The following is a 22228-nucleotide window of genomic DNA, read 5'->3' on the forward strand; positions in this document are numbered from 1 at the left end:
AAAATATGTGTTTTAAGGTTATTTGGTCCTTGTTTCCTGATTATTGTAATTTCTTATTATTTATTAGTTGTTAGGTAAAGGTTTATAATATATTATGTCTTTAGGTTCTTTTAGTAGAAATAAATATAAACCCAAACTTTTGGATGTTTGCTCTAATTCTGATGGAACAATAAAAAATACACCTATAAATTGAATACATTGATTTTAATTAATCCTACTAGGATACTAGGACATACAAATTACCACCCATAAATGACAAAAAGTGAGGTTGTTTTGTTTTACATATTTTAAAATCAAAATACCAGTATTGAGAAAAGTTCAATGAGATCCTTTGAATTGCTTAGTGCTGAGGAATAATCTTTCCACTTAGGCTCAAAACTTAGTGGTCCCAATCATTAATAAAGATTTTAAATGTTCATCTGTAAGGGATGACCGAAATTTTGATTTGATAAAGTTCATCTTGGAAAATGCCTGCTCACATACATAAGTCCGAAACCGAACAACGAACCATGGTTCGAGCAAACTTCTTTATGTTCTTGAAAATCTTCTTCCGGCAAAGCACTATAGAAAGACAACACATCGCTTCTTTTAAGGCATTCTTGATAATTTTCCTTGTGCGTTTTCATTTGTTGTTAGGTCAATAATTTCAAGTTGAAGGGATGGAGGCACAGTATCAATATCACACTTGAATGGATTTTGAAACATGTTGATTCTACCACACTATTTGTCAAAAATCTTCAAATCTTTTGTTAAACTGCTGACTCAATTGGCTGACGACCTTAGCAGCGAACTCAGAAGGGAACGGCACACTAGCTTCAGATACAAATTTTTGACATGTTTCAAAGTGGTCTAAATTCTTATTACTTAGCTGCTTCTCAAAGAGGGCCAGTTTTTTTTCTAAAAGCATTTACGTGATGGTATGCATCGGTAACAAGAGAATTAGGTCCCTGTAGTTTTTAAGTTTTAAACCGATGATATGCACTGTGATGTCAACTAAAAATGCTAACTTCCACAACCGCACCGGATTAGAAAGTACTGGCTCTTGACGACCTTGTTCTAATCATAAAAATATCTATTGCTTCATGAAGTTCAAAAAAACGTTGTAAAACTTTTACCCCTAATAAGCCATCGGACCTCACAATGGTAGGGCACGTCTGGGTAGTTACTGTCTATTTCTGACAAAAATGCCTTGAACTGGCGGTGTTTTTTGGGAGGGCGACCCTATGTAGTTTACTGTTTTCACAACAATTTTCCATCACTTCTGATATTTCCAAATTTTTTTCCACACAAAGCCTGCTGATGGATGATACAATGTAGTATGATGGGTTTCTCTCCACTAGTGCATTCCACTGCTTTGTATACGTTTCCAACTACACCTGTTTTGGTACCACTCATGTTTTTTTACCTCCATCTGTAGTCACTCCATTAATTTTGTAAAATCAAGTCCGAGACCTAAAATAGTTTCCTTAATTTTAGAAAATATTTCCACACCAGTTTACAGTAGTTTTTCATTGAATGAACTCCAGCCAGTTCTTCGGTAATTTGAAATTCACTATCTACACCTCTTACAAACAGTAGAATCTGAGCTGCATCAGAGTTTATCCGTGGGACTCATCCAAAGCAATTGAAAAACATTCAAACTTTTCACAGGCTAACATTAATTGATTGTAGACGTCTTTGCCGATATCTTCGGTTCGGCGAGTCATGGTGTTACGAGACAGGCTAATAGAGCCTACCAAAGAAAGTTTGTCAGGACAAAGCTCTTCAACAGCTTTAAAAAGACAACTTTTGACTATTTCACCATCACTAAAAGGTTTACCTTCCTTAGCTAAAAATGTGAGCAATTTTGTAGCTTGCTCTTACAACAGACTCATTTTCATCATTACATTTAGTAAATATATTTCTCTGTGATGACAAAGATGCTTTTCATAGCATCTACTTTTTCTATTCTAAGTTTACCTGAAAGCTGAGCATATTTACTTTGCCCGTGTTTCGTGTCAAAATGCCTTCTGATGTTGTACTCCTTTAACACCGCTATTGATTCGTTACAAATAAGGCACAAGGCACTGTTTCTGTTATTCACAACAAAATATTGCTCACTCCACTTCTCATTAAAAATACGACACTCATTGTCAATCTTCCTCTTTTTGGTACTACACATTGCGATATACTGTTTTTAAATAATTCGCACTATTATTAAAATTCAACTGCTGCAGTATTCAACACGTAAAGACTGACACCACAAACACTCTTGTCTGCATAGAGACACACGGGCAGTAGCACTAGCACTAGGATTGCAGGGGTGGGGTGGGGAGGTAGTGGAAATAAACAAGTCACGTGGCGAGTGATGACCTTGAATTGGGTACGGTTACGTCGCCGCACCGCGCCCCTGTGCCGTGCTTTACGCGCGCTCTATTCGCCAGCCGGCAGCCACCACCGTAGTCAGTGAAATCTGTCTGCAACTACTTTACTTCTTTCAACACTCTACTCCACCAAATGAATAAGGCTCGTTCTACGTGAAATCGGCTGGACTGCTTGGTTCTCAAAATTTTATTTATTTAATATTTCAAATGCTTGTAAACAAATTTGGTTGTTTTGGCAACAAGGCGGGCCACATAAAAGTGACTCGCGGGCACGATTGGGCCCGCGGGCCGTAGGTTGGGCAGCCCTGATATAAGTAGTTAATCAAAATACTGCAATTAATAGTTACAACTAAAGAAGTATTTAAATAGGATAAAATAACTTCTTTAGTACCTACAGTTTTTGTTTAAACAAATCTACATACACTTGTATGAGAACGATCCATTTAAATGTATAAAATAGCCAGAGAATACAATATTGTTTTTATGATGTTATAAATGTCCAACAATACAAATTCATTAAGATCTGTGCTCACTGGCAACCTTAACTTTTGTGAATATATATAAAATGATGATAATTTGTTACACAAAGTAGAACTTGTTGTGTACTGTCAGTCAAAACCCAGTGTTAATGAATTTTATACAAATATGATATATTGTGTCTGGTTTATGATGTTCCAACCAATTCTCAATTTATATCCCTCAAGTTGATGACAAACTGGTAGAAGCAATTGTAACACATTTTGGTTCAATCACTAAAAGTGCAAGCTTCAGATCAGTGCACACACTCACAGCTGCTGAAGATTATTTGAGGTGGAATGTTGTGTCTGGTTTATGATGTTCCAACCAATTCTCAATTTATATCCCTCAAGTTGATGACAAATTGGTAGAAGCAATTGTAACACATTTTGGTTCAATCACTAAGTGCAAGCTTCAGATCAGTGCACACACTCACAGCTGCTGAAGATTATTTGAGGTGGAATGTTGTGTCTGGTTTATGATTTTCCAACCAATTCTCAATTTATATCCCTCAAGTGGATGAAAAACTGGTAGAAGCAATTGTAACACATTTTAGTTCAATCACTAAAAGTGCAAGCTTCAGATCAGTGCACACACTCACAGCTGCTGAAGATTATTTGAGGTGGAATGTTGTGTCTGGTTTATGATGTTCCAACCAATTCTCAATTTATATCCCTCAAGTGGATGAAAAACTGGTAGAAGCAATTGTAACACATTTTGGTTCAATCACTAAAAGTGCAAGCTTCAGATCAGTGCACACACTCACAGCTGCTGAAGATTATTTGAGGTGGAATGTTGTGTCTGGTTTATGATGTTCCAACCAATTCTCAATTTATATCCCTCAAGTTGATGACAAATTGGTAGAAGCAATTGTAACACATTTTGGTTCAATCACTAAGTGCAAGCTTCAGATCAGTGCACACACTCACAGCTGCTGAAGATTATTTGAGGTGGAATGTTGTGTCTGGTTTATGATTTTCCAACCAATTCTCAATTTATATCCCTCAAGTTGATGAAAAACTGTTAGAAGCAATTGTAACACATTTTGGTTCAATCACTAAAAGTGCAAGCTTCAGATCAGTGCACACACTCACAGCTGCTGAAGATTATTTGAGGTGGAATGTTGTGTCTGGTTTATGATGTTCCAACCAATTCTCAATTTATATCCCTCAAGTGGATGAAAAACTGGTAGAAGCAATTGTAACACATTTTAGTTCAATCACTAAAAGTGCAAGCTTCAGATCAGTGCACACACTCACAGCTGCTGAAGATTATTTGAGGTGGAATGTTGTGTCTGGTTTATGATGTTCCAACCAATTCTCAATTTATATCCCTCAAGTTGATGACAAATTGGTAGAAGCAATTGTAACACATTTTGGTTCAATCACTAAGTGCAAGCTTCAGATCAGTGCACACACTCACAGCTGCTGAAGATTATTTGAGGTGGAATGTTGTGTCTGGTTTATGATGTTCCAACCAATTCTCAATTTATGTCCCTCAAATGGATGACAAACGGGTAGAAGCAATTGTAACACATTTTGGTTCAAGAACAAGTGTTGTGTTGTGGTCGTTGTTAAATCAGCGGCAAACTTCTGTGATGATGGTATTTAAAAGAAGATAAGAACAATATAAAACAGTTCCTGTTACTAGTCGGCCTATCAAGCACTTTAAGAAAACTATAGGTATTTTTATTGAATTTTGTTCTAAAAGAAGTGTATTAGTTTTACTTCTGTGTACATCCTTGTGTCATGTCTGACTATCAAGTTGTATCTCATACCTTAAACTACATGTTTCACAGTGCAACCATCGATAACAAACACAATATGTAAATGTATCAAAACTTGTTCAGTGTAAGTTATATTTAATTCCAGTTATTATAACTCGTGTCTCAAGTATAATGTGCTTGCTAGAAAGAATTTAATGTTGTTATGAATAACAGGTGGCCTCTAAAGCAACATCTCCTGCACAGAAAGAGTCAGATAAGGTAAGAGAACATTAAAACAAAAATCTTAGTTAATACGCCTACTACGAGGGCTATTCAAAAAGTAAGGGATGTTTAGGAATTTTGAAAAAATCTAGTTCAAGAAAAACATTTTATTATATACATATAAAAGAGGGACTAAAATAATAATTTTCTATATAATCACCATACAAATTCAGGCACTTATGATAGCACTAGACAAGCTTTTAAGTTCTTGTGCCATAAAGTTCTGCCACCTGTAGTCTCAGCCACTCAGTGACACGTACCTGGGGCTCCTCATCATTGTCAAAATGCTATGTTGCTAGCCAAGTCTTATTTTCACCAGCAAAGTGAAAATCACTTGGAGCAAGGTCAGGACTGTAGGGGGGATGAGGAAAACCTTCCCATCTGGGCACTGACTGAATAGCCCTCGTATGACTGCATAGAGTAGCAGATACAAAAACTTCTCTTTCTCTAGTTCTAGCTACACCATCAACATAATTCTTTTGTTCAGAAATAACTACACTGCATAAAACATTCAACAGCTTGCAAATTTTACAATCACAGTGATGAATGAAGAATATCCAGAAAGTAAGTGTACTGAGACTCAAACGGCTGGGAGGATTTTCTTCCAACATGTTGGCTACATTGCTGTGCAGCCTGATACCTCCCATCTGCAATGAGACTGGTTCGAGGTCAATATATCGAGAACTGTCAATGCAGCATTTCGTGAAAAATATCAATCCAATCTCCCTCCAAGTGCGAAATACGTAGTTTCATTTGTTATGTCGTTTGAAAAGGAAAAACATCAGTTGAAGTTTATAATGAGGTAAAAACTGCATATGATAATAAAGTTAAGAATCTTACGAATATATTCAAGTGGTGTCACGAGTTTAAAAACGGTCATACATGTGTACATCATTGTAATTTCATTGATCAGAGGAACGAAAGTCTTTCAAATGTGACTGAAATTCTCTTTGAAGATCTCAGATTGACTGTGGATGAACTTTCTGCAATATTTCCGCAAATCTTCAAATCTCTGCTACACGAAACCATGACAAAAGCCCTCAGATATTGGAAAATATCCACGAGGTGGGTTCCAAAACAGTTGACATCGAGTGCAGGCTGGACAAGAGTTTTTGAGACGCTACAAACTCCATAAAGATAAATTTATCCACTCCATCGTTTGGAATGATGCACTTATTACCTCACTATAAACCTCACTCAGACTTTTTTCCTTCCAAACAAAATAACAGATGAAACCGCATATTTTGCACTTGGAGGGATTGAAATTTTTCATGAAACGTATTGTTGTATCAACAATTCTCAACGTACTGACCTCAAACATACATTATAAGGTAGGTTATAATGTATTCTTTACTATGCAAATACAAACTCAAACTAGACAATACAGTTATGAACTTGACTCTGAAAAGTATTTATACATGATTTAACATGTTTCATTGTATTGAAACATTCTTAAAAATACATCATAATTAAGTAGATTTGTACACAAAAACATGCTATCAAAAGTACAATAATATTATAAAACAATAGCATAATGTATAGCGTAACAACACAGTAGTGAATTATGAATGAATTGAGTCAAGGTCAAAAATGCTCACTTTTTTAAACATTATGTCTGTCTCGATGCACACATTTCAATGGTAAACCATCTGATTGAGAACATATATCATATGAGAAATAATTTTACAAACTGCTGCCAGGTTTTACCACATGATGGTGCAATGTTTGAAACCCGACAAATTTGAATGGTTAAAACACGCACTATATTAGACACATAGGTAGACTGAAGTCGGTGTCACACCTGAAGAGCCTGGTTACGCACTCATTGACACCTTGAATACTTGGTGTGAAGACAAGCGATGGATGCCCTCCACCCAACTGAATGTGAGATGACATGAGTAAAGATTATTTGACAAAAAAGTGTCCTCTGTATTTGCTTAGGAAGATATGTTATTAGTTCATTTTGTAAAGTAGAAGATCTGTCAAGGTAAAACTAAGACAATGTTGAGAAGTGAATCAGAACAATTGCCCAAACTTGACTTTGTAATTTTCTACACATTGCCAGTAGCATTAGAAATATATCAAATTCACCACAAGACTTGTTTTGACATTCTCATGTTAACATTGGAAAACATCAACGTTACCAGCAGCATTATCTTACCACTCTCATGATGGCATTAGCAACATCAGCTTCACCAACATCCCTAACTTCACCACTCTCATCTAGCATTTTAAATACATGTAGCTTCATAAGCTGTGTTTCTCTACTACTCCCGTGGTAGCATTTGAAATACATCATCTTCACCAGCAGGTCTATCTCACCATTCTTGCTGTTGCTTTGGAAATTTGATAGTTTTACCAGCAGCCAATTCGCACTACTTTCATTGTAACATTGTATTGAGCAGCGCACTCTCTCTTGCATCAATTATGGTAAAATTTAAAATACACAACTTTACCAACAACCCTATCATGACAAATGCATGGTAGGATTGGGAATACATGGTTTCTCCAACAAATATATCCAAACAGTGCACTTAAAAAAAATAATTTCATTCATAGTTTGAATATTCCAAAAAATGTAATTCACAGTTTGAATATTCCAGAAAATCAAATGCTAGGCGTTTGCCCACAGAATCGAGATGATGGAGAAAAAGTTGAACAGCTGAAGAAATTACTGGCCGAGGTTCAAGATGAGCTGGAAGAGCTTAGGGCAATTGCAGATGACCATAGAAAGAATGTAAGGATTCTCGTCTTACATAGTTTCAGCTATAGTAAGTTTGTTGTTTTAAAAGTATTTTGGTATTTAATAAAATATTTATGTGTAATACCTGGAAGTCACATTAGGGCAGACACTACATGAACAATCCTTACAGCATAATTCAGCAGCTAAGTAGTACCATTATTACCTATCACAACACTAGCGTATTCTGTTGTATGGTCATAGTGTCCTGTGCAGTTTGTTCCTGTCAGAGGAGACTAATCCTTGGAAAGGACTAATAATAAGAGACTGAGGAGTCTGCAGTTTAATCTGGACTAAATGTTGGTCCGAGTGTTTTGACTAACCATTTGTGCTGATATTAGACCTCATACTTGTTCACGAATGAATGAAGTTCTGCAAGTGAACGACTGTGACTTGGATCTGGTCTTCTTTGTGTTGATTAGAAACACATCAGAACGGCTGGTCGAACACAGTGTCTTCTAATCCCTGAACTACCTACCTTATGAAGTAGGTGTATTATCATTACACAACGACTGCTCAGTGATAAACTAAAAAATAATTAGAAAAAGTTATTTAGCCAAATCTTTTTGAAATCTAATGAACAATTTTATTTTTTCAGTGCTTAAAGATTCAAACTCCTGAGATTGTAAGTCTAATATTTATAATTTTTAGCAGTAACAGTAATTTTTGCTTTCAACATTAGTTGGATTAGCGTAGGTTTTTATGCAGCTATTTTACTGTAATGCTGTAATGTTTAGTACAATGTTTGTTACTATAACTTTTTTGATAGTTTTCTAATTTATGAACATTTTGAGTAGCAGGCACTAAGACTTACTTTCCTGCTTGCAAAAGTCAAGCTGTAAATTTTGTACAAAGTTTTGGTTTTTATCTATTCGCATTTTGGGAGATACATTTGTTGTCATTGAGGTGAATTTGAACCACTAGTAGTGATAGTGACCTACCTTCTTGATACACATTTTTTTGATACAGATTCAAACTTTACTCCTTGAAAATGTAACAATACAATTATTTACAAATTACTGTAATATTTTTACAGTATTTTGTTTTCTAAGAGTTATAGTTTTCTCTTTCTAAGAGCAGACAATTTATTATGTATTTGTATTTTTCCTCTAGTAATTGCAAAAATACTTGTGGTTATAGTATTCAATCACAATAGAAAATAAACTGTATTTACTGATTTCTTAGAGAAATATACAATTTCCACAAATGTTACAGCAACTTGTGTAGTTAGTTCAAATTAGGTTATGATTTAGCAGTTCAGAAATTCAAGAATTGAATGGAACGGATGTTGTAACCCTCTCATTAGGCTTATTTTCAGGTTTGCATATGTCATAATGTAGTAGGCAGAAATTTTAGTAATTTCCCATGTAGGATTGTTTTTTTTTTTTTTTTTTTTTACTGGGCTGTATGATGTACTTCCAGGACTTTTGATATACTATGGGAATACAATGTCTCACAGCGATGCGGTTGGCAGCATTGTATTCCCTGACTAAACAGTAACACAGCTGTGTTTGCAGATCAATCATAACATCACTGAAAGTAACATTAGCACAGTTTGTTTGAGATTAGTTATATAGAGTTTGGCTATTTTTTGTTTAATGGAAATGAATGTGAAAGAATAGCAACGTGTTTGTGTGAAACTGAACAAAACGTTTTCTGAAACCTTTTTGATGTTACAAGAGGCTTTTGGTGAAGAATGTCTAAGCCGATCATGCTGCCATCAGTGGTTCAAGAGGTTTAAAGATGGCCGAACATCCACAGACGACGATGCTTGTTCCAGACGCCCTTCAACGTCAATCAATGATGACAATGTTGCTAAAGTGAACGCTCTCGTACGATCAGACCGTCGACTAACAATCCGTGAAATGGCAGAAGATTGTAACATTTCATTTGGGTCATGTCAGGAAATTTTAACTGAAACATTTCAAATGCGTCGTGTTGCAGCAAAGTTTGTGCCAAAACTGTTGACTGAAGACCAAAAACAACACCGAATTCATGTTTCTGAGGAACTTCAAAATGCAAATGACGACGAAAGCTTCTTGGATCATGTCATTACGGGAGACGAGACATGGGTTTTTGGTTACGATGTGGAAACAAAAGCCCAATCATCACAATGGACATCAAAAGGCTATCCAAGACCCAAGAAAGCACGTAAAGTCAAATCAAATGTGAAGGTCATGTTTACGGTTTTCTTTGACTGTAACAGTGTCGTCTACTATGAATTCCTTCCACAAGGTCAAACAATTAATCGTTTTGTTTATCTTGAAACCCTCCGAAAATTGCGTAATGCTGTGAGAAGAAAGAGACCTGAGCTGTGGCAAAGTGGTGATTGGGTTCTTCACCATGACAATGCTCCTGTTCACTCTGCATTAGTTATCCATGACTTTTGTGTAAAAAACGCAATGACTGTCATTCCTCAGCCCCCCTACTCACCTGACCTGGCTCCAGCAGACTTTTTTCTCTTCCCAAAGCTCAAGAGACCCCTGAAAGGACGAAGATTTCAAACAGTTGACGAAATTAAAGAAAAAACGACGGAGCTGCTAAACACCTTTACAAAAGAAGATTTTTCTGGGGCCTTTGATCAGTGGGAAAAGTGTGTAGCTTCCCAAGGGGAGTACTTTGAAGGAGACAATCAATCAATCAATCAATCAGTAGGCTTTATTCGTGAACATCAAGTACAGAATAAGGGTCAACAATCGATAAAACAAATAAAAAAATTAAATCTAAATAATACATAAGGTCATGTCTCTCCTTGGGATGTTCTACAGCATGTCACAAATTCTTCCAGGCTTTAGATTGATTCTCTCAGCAACCAGGTCTTCAGGCTTCGTTTTAGAATTTCAGGATTGTCTTCTTTCAGCTTAGGTGGGAGTAGATTATAGAGTTTCGCTCCTGCATATGATGGTTTTTTGGAAAATAGAGATGTCCTGTGTATTGCCAGGCTGAAGTCTTGAGCATGTCTTGTTTGCAGGCCATGAAGATCACCATTTCTAGTAAGTCCTTGTTTGGAGGCATGTACAATGACTTCAATTATATAAATAGCCACAACTGTCAATATTCTTAGTGTTTTAAATACCTCTCTACAACTATCTTGATGTTGGAGGGAAGCCATGATTCTTACTGCTCGCTTTTGAATGAGTAGGATCCGCTGAAGGTTCTTTGAGGACGAGCTGCCCCATAGAATCACTCCATATCTAACATGAGACTCAAAGAGCGAGTGATAGACTGTCTTTGTAGTCAATTCTGTACTCACTGCCGTGGTTCTTCTCAGTACATACAAAGCGGTGTTGAGTTTTAAGCAAAGAGAATCAATGTGGCTGTCCCATGAAAGTTTGTCATCAAGAATCATTCCAAGGTGCTTTGTTTGTTCAACAGTTGCGATCTTGGGTGTTCCAGAGACTTTGTTCTTGTGCTTACCCAAAATCATCTGTGTTGTCTTCTCTTCGTTGAAGACCAAGTCGTTTGCTATACAGTAATCATGAGCCATGCTGACAGATATGTATGAGGCTATTTCTAAAGCCTCAGCTGATTTGTTGTTGGACAGCAGCACAGTGTCATCAGCATACATGATTGTCTGACTGTAAGGTTCCATGAATGTGGAGAGGTCGCAAGTGAACAGAACGAACAAGACTGGTCCCAACACAGACCCTTGGGGGACTCCTCTTTTTACTTCTCGTGAAGCAGATTTTATATTTACTGTTCTTCCATTAATAGTCTGTTTCAGTTCTGCTATTTGTCTTCGTTCACTTAGATAGCTATGAAACCATTGAAGTGCAGTGTCTTTGATTCCTAGCCTGTCAAGTTTTGTTAAAATTAAACTGTGGTCAAGGCAATCAAATGCTTTGCTAAGATCCAAAAATGTGCTATTAACCGTGTTTCCAGCTTCGATGCAGTCAATAATTTTTTCTACAAGTTCTGTAAGAGCAGTCAATGTTGATTTTTCTGGTAAAAAGCCATGCTGTCCAGCAGGTAAAAGATTATTCAGTTGTAGGTGATGAAAAAGTCGTATTAATACAACTTTCTCAATAACTTTTGAGGCTGTAGGTAATAAGGAAATTGGCCTGAAGTTTTTCATTTCATGTTTCTTTCCTTGTTTGTGTAGTGGATATGTTTTGGAAATTTTGAGCTCGTCTGGGAAAATTCCTTGAGATAGAGATTTATTTACAACGTCTGTTAGAGGATGAGTTAATTCAGAAGCACAGAATTTGAAAAGTTGTGAAGTGATGTCATCAATTCCAGCTGCAGATGAGGTCTTCATTGAGTTGATTATCTTGAGAATTTCTTCCCCAGTAGTAGGCTGAAACGTTGAAAGAGGGTGGTCAGGTTGAGCTAGATGTAGAGCATAAGAGGAAGACTGATGAAGACAATTCACTTTTAAGGTCTCTTCAGCTATACTTGTAAAATATTCATTAAAGAGCTCAGCCACTTTTCTAGGCTATTCAGTTGTCCCTCCTTCAGTATTTATCTTCCACTTCATTTCACCAATATCTTTTCTTGACACTCTCTCACTGTTCACAACTTTCCATATAGCTTTGGTTTTGTTCGTTGATTGTGCTACAAAATACTCATTAGCTTGCCTTCTTAAGCTGTGAAGTTTCAAGTCATAGGTCTTCTTTCGTTGTATCATCTCAAGCCGATCAGCCTCATTCCCATTTAAAACATACAGTTCTTGAGCTTCAATAAACTGTTTTCTTAATTCTTCAGCTTCAAGATTGTGCCTCTCTGGTTTAGGAGTTCTTAAAGGTCTGTTGCGTGATGATACAGGAGGACAGGCTATATTTAAAGCATCTGCTAATATTTCGCTAAAGTATTTATATGCAGTTTGGGCATGAACAGCTTGAAATACAATTTCCCAAGTTTGAGCATCCAGTATTTGTTTGAGGTTTGTCAGATTTCTTGTATTTAAGTGTCTGCGAATTGAAGTTGACGGCTTTTTAATTTTGGAAGGAATTGAAATGGTAGTTAGCTGCCCAGTATGGTCAGATATGCAGGTATTCACCACATCAACTTTGACTCTGTCCATATTAGTATTGATGCAGACTACATCAATGGAAGAAATTGAGGTTGGGGTCACTCTTGTGGGTGGCAGTTTAACCCTATGGATGTCAAATGATGTTAAAAATTCTTGCAACCTTATTGTATCGTTATTTGTTGGGTCCAAGCTGTTAGCTTGGACCCAACAAGCTGTTAGCATTTAGGTCACCAACAATAACTACAACACTATTATCACCACAAAGAATTGTGTCAAGTGCATTCCCGATCAGTGCCAGAGCATCAAGTATAGGAGTGCTGGGCGGACGATAAATTCCAAGAATAAGAAGAGGTAAATCTTTATCGGAAAGAAGTTTTATCCCAGCCATCTCACACATAAGTTCTTCACTGTGTCCTTCTATGTCAAGACTTTCTACATGGTTATCAAGTTTCTCACTCTTGTAAATTGCAACTCCGCCCTTTTGGTGGTAATCCCTCCCATATGCCGTTACAAGGTTGTAGTTTAGTACTTTTTATTGTTGTTGGATCAAGCCCATGCTCAGTTAAGACTAGAATATCAGGGTGAGTCATGTTTAAAAGATGATTAAGTCGGTCCACTTTCTTACCTATCCGATCTACATTCTGGTGGAAGATCCTTGTAGCTCTTACTATAGGTGTTTTATTTTCTTTAGTTTTACTCCTAAAAAAGAGTGGTCATTTTCAGGAGAAAAACCACTAGATCCTCTTCCAGTAACTTCTTCCAAGTGTTTATTTAAAAGATCTTCATATGTTTGATTCTTTTTGAGTAATTTTGCTGTAAATGGTGGGCTGTTTTGAACTCGGAAAGTGCCAAACTCTTTAATTGTTTCACTGATTTCTACAAGAGGAGTATTTAGGCTTTTCTTTAAATTTTGTTTGTATTTACTTTTAGCCACTTGTAGAGAAACAGTAAATTTGTTTTTCCTGTGTGTTCTGATTGGGGATATATTTACTTTTTGGGATAAGGGTGTATTATGTGTCTGTAGTTGGGTCTGAGCATGGGTTTGTGAGGATGGTTTTTTTGAGGCAGTTTGTTTTTTTGCCAATGGGGTCATTGGAGCTTCTTCACAGAATAACTTACCTTTTACTACTTCAGCTTTTAAGGTTTTAATGTCTTCCTCCAGAAGATGTTGTTTTGACTTCACTTCCGCTAGCTCAATAAAAACTGTTGTGTTTTCAGGCATATGAGTAGGAGTACTCATGTTTTGGTCAGTTTGAGTTCCCGAGTTTGTATAGCTTGTAGATTTGTTGTCTGTTGTTATATGTTCTTTTAGGTTTCTTTGCAAAACATTGATGCTTTTCTCCAAGGTGTCAATTTCATGTATATATTCATTGATTATTTAATTTTGTTTTCTGTCATTTTCCTCAAATATCTGTTGCATTTCTGTACGTATCTGTTTTTCCTTCTCCGAATTATTATGTATTTCTTGTAGCTGGTATAAAAGTTCTTCAATTTTTAGAGCACATATTTCTTTTTCTCTTTCAAGTCCCTCTGCCTTTTCCTCAGCAAACGTTAGTTTCGTTTCTAGTTCAAATTTTTGTCTCTTCAGTAAATTGTTTTCCTCCAATAATGCTGTTCCAATTTTGGCAGCCAATTTTAGTTTTTCTTCATCATTTTCTGAGCCTTTTAATAGATTTTCTTCTGTTAAGCTTTCTTCAAGACGTTTTACAGATGTGTTTAGTGCATCAATTTTATTTAAGACAATATCTTCATCTTGTTCTTTCATGTCATTTGCTTCAGCTGATTCATTTGTCTCTGCTTCCTTCAGGGCTTGATTGAGTTTTTTATTTCTAAAATTGTCAAGCTTTGGTCTTCCATGTATGTGTTTGTATTCAGAATACAAACAAGCATCTTTATCATTTACAGTGGCTGTCTCTTGGGTCCCAAAGAAAATTACTTCGTATTTTGCTTGTTGTTTTTCTGTGAAAGATACATTGTCAATTATGGCAGGCCAGTAAGGAAAGCCTCTTACCTTAGCAAACACCTTGTCGCCTTTATTGAATTTTACTGCCATGTTAGAGAAAATGGAATGTATTAAAATTCTAAGATTGGTCTGTATATTTATATTTATGTTGGCAGATGTGTAGTAGTATAACAGATTTTAAAGTAAATATTGAAAATGAGGATAAAACAGTTTTTTATTCTAGCTTTGGCTGATTGCTGTTGTCCTGATGAATAAAATGATAAACAGTTTTTTATTCTAGCTTTGGCTGATTGCTGTTGTCCTTATGAATAAAATGGTGTACAGATTTTTATTCTAGCTTTGACTGATTGCTGTTGTCATGATGAATAAAATATTGTATTAATACTTAATTAATAAAAAGAAGTGTACAATTTTGTTTGATTTTGAGGAGTAATCTAGTTCCTTGTCAAGTAGAAAGATCCAGACAGCCTAAACTAGATAGGTGATGGAAGTCAGATGTAGATAAATAACAGCCGAGTGTTGGTGCCGTTGTCAGTTGCACAGTCAGCAGCAGTATGGTAGGTCAAGTGAGGAGTTTGCTGATGTTTGCACAGTCAGCGATGTTGTTGTTAGCACCTCGCGACTACTTGTCTGTGTAGTTCATACATTGATATATTATATTACAGTATGGTAGGTCAAGTGAGGAGTTTGCTGATGTTTGTACAGTCAGCGATGTTGTTGTTAGCACCTCGCGACTACTTGTCTGTGTAGTTCATACATTGTACAGTATGGTGTCAAGTGAGGATGCTGATGTTTGCACAGTCAGCGATGTTGTTGTTAACTACTTGTCTGTGTAGTTCATACATTGATATATTATATTACAGTATGGTAGGTCAAGTGAGGAGTTTGCTGATGTTTGCACAGTCAGCGATGTTGTTGTTAGCACCTCGCGACTATGTGTAGTTTCATACATTGATATATTATATTACAGTATGGTAGGTCAAGTGAGGAGTTTGCTGATGTTTGTACAGTCAGCGATGTTGTTGTTAGCACCTCGCGACTACTTGTCTGTGTAGTTCATACATTGATATATATTGATATATTGTTAGCATGTTGTAACAGGGACAACTAATTTAGATTTTATTTTTAACTTTAAAGACATTTTTTGTAATTAACACATCAATCTGAGCATTTTAAGCAATAATAGTCTTTTTTACTACCAATGATGGTCCATATTGTAATTTGTTTTTTGACCATTTAATAATTGTATTTTAATTATAAAACTTCTGACACTATTCAATGTATCATAATGTACATTATTAATGAATAAAGGATGTTTTGAATTTAAATTTGAATTTACCACACAGTTTCAAAGTAGGTCACCGTATGATGCGTGTACTGTTCCATATGGTATGTCTAATTTTTATAGACTTGTGCATTCATGGTATAAATTAAATATTTTGCAGATATCATTAATAATGATAAATAATTGTTTTGTAGTGAACGTTTATGCTTAAGATTGATTAATTTAAGTAGCTTGAAATTTTTGTTCCTTGAATAAAGTATTCTCAAGTTCTTGTAAGTGTAATTTTTTTGTAAATAAATGGACTTACAGTTTAAAGGTTGTGTTTGATGTGAAGAAAAGTAGGCATTTTGTTGAATTTCCCACTTAAATCACACTTTAAAACTGGACCACTTTCATGTAGAATGATGGGTGTCCGCCATGTTGGATTGGATTTCGACTAGACAAATTCGAATAACCTGTATGTTGTATGAATAAATGTATAAAAATTCAGTTCTGGAACTTTTTGATCACACCTCGTATCAGACATTGACTAGACATTGTATTGGTATAGGTCATCTATTGTTAACCCTTCCCGGGTCAATGACGGTTATATACGCCTAACTTAACATTTCCCGGAGGTCATATGCGTATACTTACGCATACACTTATTTTGGCCAAGCGTCAAATGTGTGTATATATGCATAATCATGTTTATGAATATCCTTATTGTTTGCAGTTGTCAGCTATTCCAGCTAATCGGGAACATAATATAAGTAATTTGGCGGCAGTATGGTTGGGGGGGTGCCGGAGTGGCTTGAGCTGCTTGGGGGGTGGGAGGGGCTTTAGCGGCAACTGAATGAAGGTAATTGTCGGTTGCCTCTTTGTTTACTGAGTCGCTCTCCACTTGGCGTACTGAACTGAAGTTGTTAGGTTGTTTCATACTCGATCATACCTATTGAATTGATGTAGATGAAATTTATAATGTACGTTGCCTTAGAATAAGTAATGAATATTTTATTCATACATCCCACCCAGTTGTACTCTAAAAAGTAAATTTGCAATCAGTTCTGTAGTTATTGAGTGAAGTAGTTTGGTGGCAGTAAGGTGGGGGAAGGGTTGTGCCGGAATGGCTCTGGCTGCTTGGTGGGGGGAGGGGTTTTAGCGGCAAGTCAAGGTCATTGTCAGCTGCCTGCCTCTTTCTTTCTCAGTCGCTCTGCACCCCGCGTACCACGACTAGACGGAAAACTTCATCTCATGGGAAGAGACACAAAGGGTCATCGATGCCATGTCTGCTACAAAAAATATCTGAGAAAAGGAACGATCTATTTTTGTAAAACGTGTGTCAACAAACCGTTCCTTCACCCAGATAGCTGTTTCGAAGCTTATCATAACATGGAGGACTATGTGAATGAACAGTGATCAATCTTCTTAGTTATATGATTAGTTTTTACTTTATTTGTTTTGTATGTTAACCCTAATCATGTAATACATACTTATTTTTAATCATAAAATGTTTTTATTACGCTAAACCTAAACATCAATTATATTTATATACGCATGTCAATTCGTGGAAGGGTTAATGACGCTTATATACGCATACTGGTCTATCACACAAAAAAAGGTGGGAAAAAATTATTTATGGATAAATTTCAATTTTTCCATGACAGGTAAGCAATTTAAAATCAAATTGAGCAGTTTTGGTCAAAAAACTTTTTTTACCCCAACACAATAATAGGCAATCTAAGGCTACAGTAAGTTGACCCTGGAAGGGTTAAATCTTTTTCTTATTTACTTGTGTTGGAGCTTCATACATGTAAATGGATATCACACTAAGAATTTAGAAGTTCCACAAATTTTGTTTTACAGATGTCCCTTAGCTGAAGTCTCTGTAGCTTGAGAGTACCAAGGCTATACTGTCAAACAGATTAATTTCAAGGAGGCAGGATAGCGCAATCCCTGTAGCTTGAGAGTACCAAGGCTATACTGTCAAACAGATTAATTTCAAGGAGACAGGATAGCGCAATCCCTGTAGCTTGAGAGTACCAAGGCTATACTGTCAAACAGATTAATTTCAAGGAGACAGGATAGCGCAATCTGTGTAACTTGAAAGTACCAAGGCTATACTGTCAAACAAATTAATTTCAAGGAGACAGGATAGTGCAATCCCTGTAGCTTGAGAGTACCAAGGCTATACTGTCAAACAGATTAATTTCAAGGAGACAGGATAGCGCAATCCCTGTAGCTTGAGAGTACCAAGGCTATACTGTCAAACAGATTAATGTCAAGGAGACAGGATAGCGCAATCTGTGTAGCTTGAAAGTACCAAGGCTATATTGTCAAACAAATTAATTTCAAGGAGACAGGATAGCGCAATCTGTGTAGCTTGAGAGTACCAAGGCTATACTGTCAAACAGATTAATGTGAAGGGGACAAGAGAGCATTTTGTCCTTATCTAATACTTTTAACTATGCACTTAAACCTTGTACAATACATGTAGAAATTAAATTGAGTTTTATATTTCTCTCAGCCTCATATGTGGCGACGTCTTGAATGATCCCTTCTTTATTAAGCAGACAATAAATGCATTATGTTGAGCAAAAAATATGTTTGTCTAATCAATGTGTTATTTATAAATTTAGAACAAAATTTTAAACATTTAACGTTATTAATATTAATGTATTTTAATTGTTCTTATTTCAGTATTGTTATATTATTGTCAATATAACGCTCAACCACACAGTGATAACTTAGGAATATGGTTCTTATTATGCACATTGATTTGCTTCCCTTGGAACAGTCTTTTATTGGAAACTAGTTTCGCATTTGCAGTAATTTGGTTGTTTTTTCTGAGAGGTTGTGCAGCAAAGACCAAAAAGGGAATGGCCGGATCCGAAATTAGTGGTTACGTTTGGAAATAAAGATATTCCCTCAAAGGAATCCTCTAGGATGTAAGTACTCATGTCTTCTCTTATATAGCAAATAAGTTGTTACCTAATTTCAGTACGCAATAACTGAGCAACGTACGAATCATATTACTAATTACATATATAATATAAAGTTATGGCTGTATTTGTTTGCTCAAATAACTTTTTAGTGAGTAGAAGGTGCTATTAAATAATTTTAAATAGACAATTAGAAGATTAATGAGGTCACGTAGGAAAAAGGTAATTCCGGATTTTTTATCATATTTTTCTGTTCTTTTACAAACATTGACTAGTAGAAAGTTACTTTGGAGATTAATTTCTTTTTAGAAATCATCACATGGAGTCCCAAACAATAAATTCTCAGAAATCTTGGTGGCTTATCTCAAAAGTGGTTCCATTGTATGCAAGTTCTACTATTTATTATTGTTCAATATTTCAACATTATTTATTTTTTGTAAGGAAATGTCAAAAACTTTATTTCCCAGAAATGTTAGTAGTATTCCTGACATAAAGATCAGAAGCTGATTCCAAGACAAATGTCATCATTGTGGATTTCTCAGACATTTCATAAGAAAAATGGAGTTTTATATTGAAGCTTTAAATAAATCAAAATTCAAGTTTCAATATATTATTTTTTATGTAACTGGTGTGCAAAGTTCAGTTGTCCTGTGAGTTGGTTATAGAACAAATGGAACAATATTTGAGAGACTAAAATAAACATTCTGTGCTTTATATATTTAGTGCACTATTTTAGTTCTCCAAAGGCTGAAAAATGTTATATTTGTTACATATCTCCATTCCTTGGGGAGACCCTAACCTTGCCTTGAACTCAAATTTCTTGCTCTGTACTTCTAACTGCCAAAATGTAAGGTATCTAACTTGCTCCATTATAAATTCAATATAATAGATCAAGAAACATTAAAAAACTGTCTTATTTTAAGAAAAGATTTCCCCCAAAATGTCTTTTTATGTCTGTAACCAAATGTTATGACCAAAAGTGATTGTGAAGATTTGTAAAATTTGCGTATCTGCTGCTGTTATAACAAATAGCTCTGTTATTTTTAAACTTTGAAAAACTCTCCATATGTGGGTGTATTTTTGGTCTTAATATAAATATATAGAACGGAAAAGTTTTCGTTTGACTATTAAAATCATTAGAAATTTATTTGATGAGTTAATATATACAGCTCTATATTATGATTCACTAATAGACATACTCACTGTATATGTCTAATAAAGTTTGTCCTTTTTAGTTTTGGTTGTGAGAGGTATATATTTTATGAAGTTCATAAAAAAACAAAGGGCATGATGGAATACGGGAGAGAAAAACATAGATAAACTTGGTATCTGTGTCAAATTTAATGTATTAATTGTAAGCCCACCTGTTCACACCATAACAAAACAAATTGACAATATGGAGATTTTCCAGCCATATTTCCAGTGACTGTGGAGAGCCTTTTTCATCTTAGAGATGTTAAATACAAGGTTTGCTATTTATATTTTTAGCCCTTGCAACACTGATTGTTTCTAGCTATCAGCTAACATTTTCGGTGTAAAACTATACATTGCAGAACGTAACCTCAACCACAACAATTTGTCATTTTCATTTAATAATGTGCAGTCCCTAGTAAAAATTTGAACTGACCCATGAGCACTTTCATGTAATTATTTTTCATAATTTCAAACTTACTATTTTATATAGCGATGAAGCCCCATCTTACAGTGCTCTAAAAAACTGGTATAATGAGTTCAAATGTGGCCGATGTTCACACCAGGACAAAGTCCGTGAATGTTGAAACAATTTACCAAAGGTGCATTAAAGGCTGTGTATAATATCTGCATAGGTAAAGAATCATGGATTTTCGTATATGACCCCAAAACAAAAATCGATAACTGTATGGGTCTTTCTAGACAAGTAAAATCCAGCAAAAGTTGTTTCCAGAAGAAGCACATCAAAGTAAATGATTGTCTGTTTCTTTGGAATTATTTGTCATGTGGCAATAGTGGCATTAGAGCAACATAAGATGGTCAAACTCTGAATGGTACTCAGCTATTTGTTTGCCAGAAGTCATTGGAGAAATTGAGAAAATTTCAAAGAAGAGGTGAATCATTCTTCATTGTGACAATGCAAGCTCTCACACTGCTTCTCAACCAATTGAATTTTTAAAGTGCCAGGATGGGCTGTCCACTATTTGTCACCCAATTACTTCATTTGGTCCTATACATAAAAAACAAACTGCATAGTCAACGATTTTCAACACAAGAAGAAGGTGTTTTTGTGTTTAAAAACATATATTTTGACCTCTGTCCAGATGGAAAAAGTGCTTCGAAAATTCATTCTAAGGTATGGAAAAGTGTATTAATCTTAATGGAGTTTTTTTTAAACAATAAATAAAATAAATAGACTCAATTATAAATAATTGTTTTTTTATTGTTAGTCTAGAAATATAAATAGCAACCCTTGTATTGAAATATATCAAGATTGTTTTTTGTGCTAGAAATGTTTAGATTTGATGTGAACTTGAAAATTAGGCACAATACCAGTTGTGTAAACATTCTATCATAAAATAATGTACATTTTCAACTCTTAGAAATTTCGATGGTTGTAGTTTCCAAAGACATCTTAAATTTGATGCAATTTGAGAATACAAGAAAACGAAGATCGTTGTCAGGCCTAAGAACCTGCAAAATGGAATCTTCAAAAATTCCCCCCCCCACCCCCCCCCCCCCCCACCCCCCCCCCCCCCCACCCCCCCCCCCCCCCACCCCCCCCCCCCCCCACCCCCCCCCCCCCCCACCCCCCCCCAAACAGTATTTTTCAATACAACTTTAACTTAATTTTTCCTAAAAAAAAAGTAAAAAAATATCTTGGTAAAAGTAAATGCAGCTGGATTAGTGACAAATTGATTATGGAACAGAAGGATATTGTTGAGCTTACAAAACAAGCTAAAACGTAGTGGTAGTGAAGATTTCATGAAATATTGTAAATTGAAAACCAAAGATTACAAAACTAAGCTAGTTAATGCAAAAAAAAACCTTTTATGACAGACAAATTAGAAACTCAGATAATATCAGTAAGAAAACATGGCAAATTATAAATAAAGAGATTGGAAAAAGTTCTAATGTCCTAAAGGGTTCTATAAATTGTATAAAAAATGATAATGATGTAATAATATCAGACCCTTTAAGCATCTCAAATTGTTTTCAATAACTATTTCATAGATGTAAATAGGAGATTTAATCCAAAATACAGCTAAGGAACCACAGTCCGCAAGTCATTTCAAGGTGCAAATGTTCTAGATCAAAATCTTATACAAAACCCTTTTCGGTGTAATCCGGTAGAATGAAAAGGAATTAGATAAAATTATTTTCATCATTAAAAAATAAATCATCGTCGGGCCATGACGAAGTTCCGCTGAAACTAATTAAGTATGTTGGTAAGTCCTTGTTGAAGCCTTTAGTTCATTTAATTAACTCGTCGCTTATAACTGGAAATTTC

The 22228-nt window shown here is 35.5% G+C and overlaps 1 protein-coding gene across 8 annotated transcripts in view; it reads left to right on the top strand.

Annotated features, from left to right (window-relative positions):
• LOC124355288 (myosin-11-like) overlaps positions 1-18772 on the top strand; it is a 51547-nt gene extending 32775 nt beyond the window's left edge. For 3 of the 8 annotated variants that reach the window (XM_046806351.1, XM_046806352.1, XM_046806350.1), the window contains 4 exons: positions 4819-4863; positions 7499-7603; positions 8205-8231; positions 18659-18772. In XM_046806351.1, coding sequence (XP_046662307.1) covers positions 4819-4863; positions 7499-7603; positions 8205-8231; positions 18659-18757 — 276 coding nt within the window. In that variant the 3' untranslated portion in view covers positions 18758-18772. Of the gene's footprint in view, positions 1-4818; positions 4864-7469; positions 7604-8204; positions 8232-18505; positions 18608-18634 lie in introns of those variants that run through there. The other 5 variants (XM_046806355.1, XM_046806354.1, XM_046806353.1 and 2 more) reach the window with 5 other exon arrangements.
• The last annotated feature ends 3456 nt before the right edge of the window (positions 18773-22228 follow it).

This window comes from Homalodisca vitripennis, chromosome 2, assembly GCF_021130785.1.
Source record: "Homalodisca vitripennis isolate AUS2020 chromosome 2, UT_GWSS_2.1, whole genome shotgun sequence".
NCBI classification, from domain to species: domain Eukaryota; kingdom Metazoa; phylum Arthropoda; class Insecta; order Hemiptera; family Cicadellidae; genus Homalodisca; species Homalodisca vitripennis.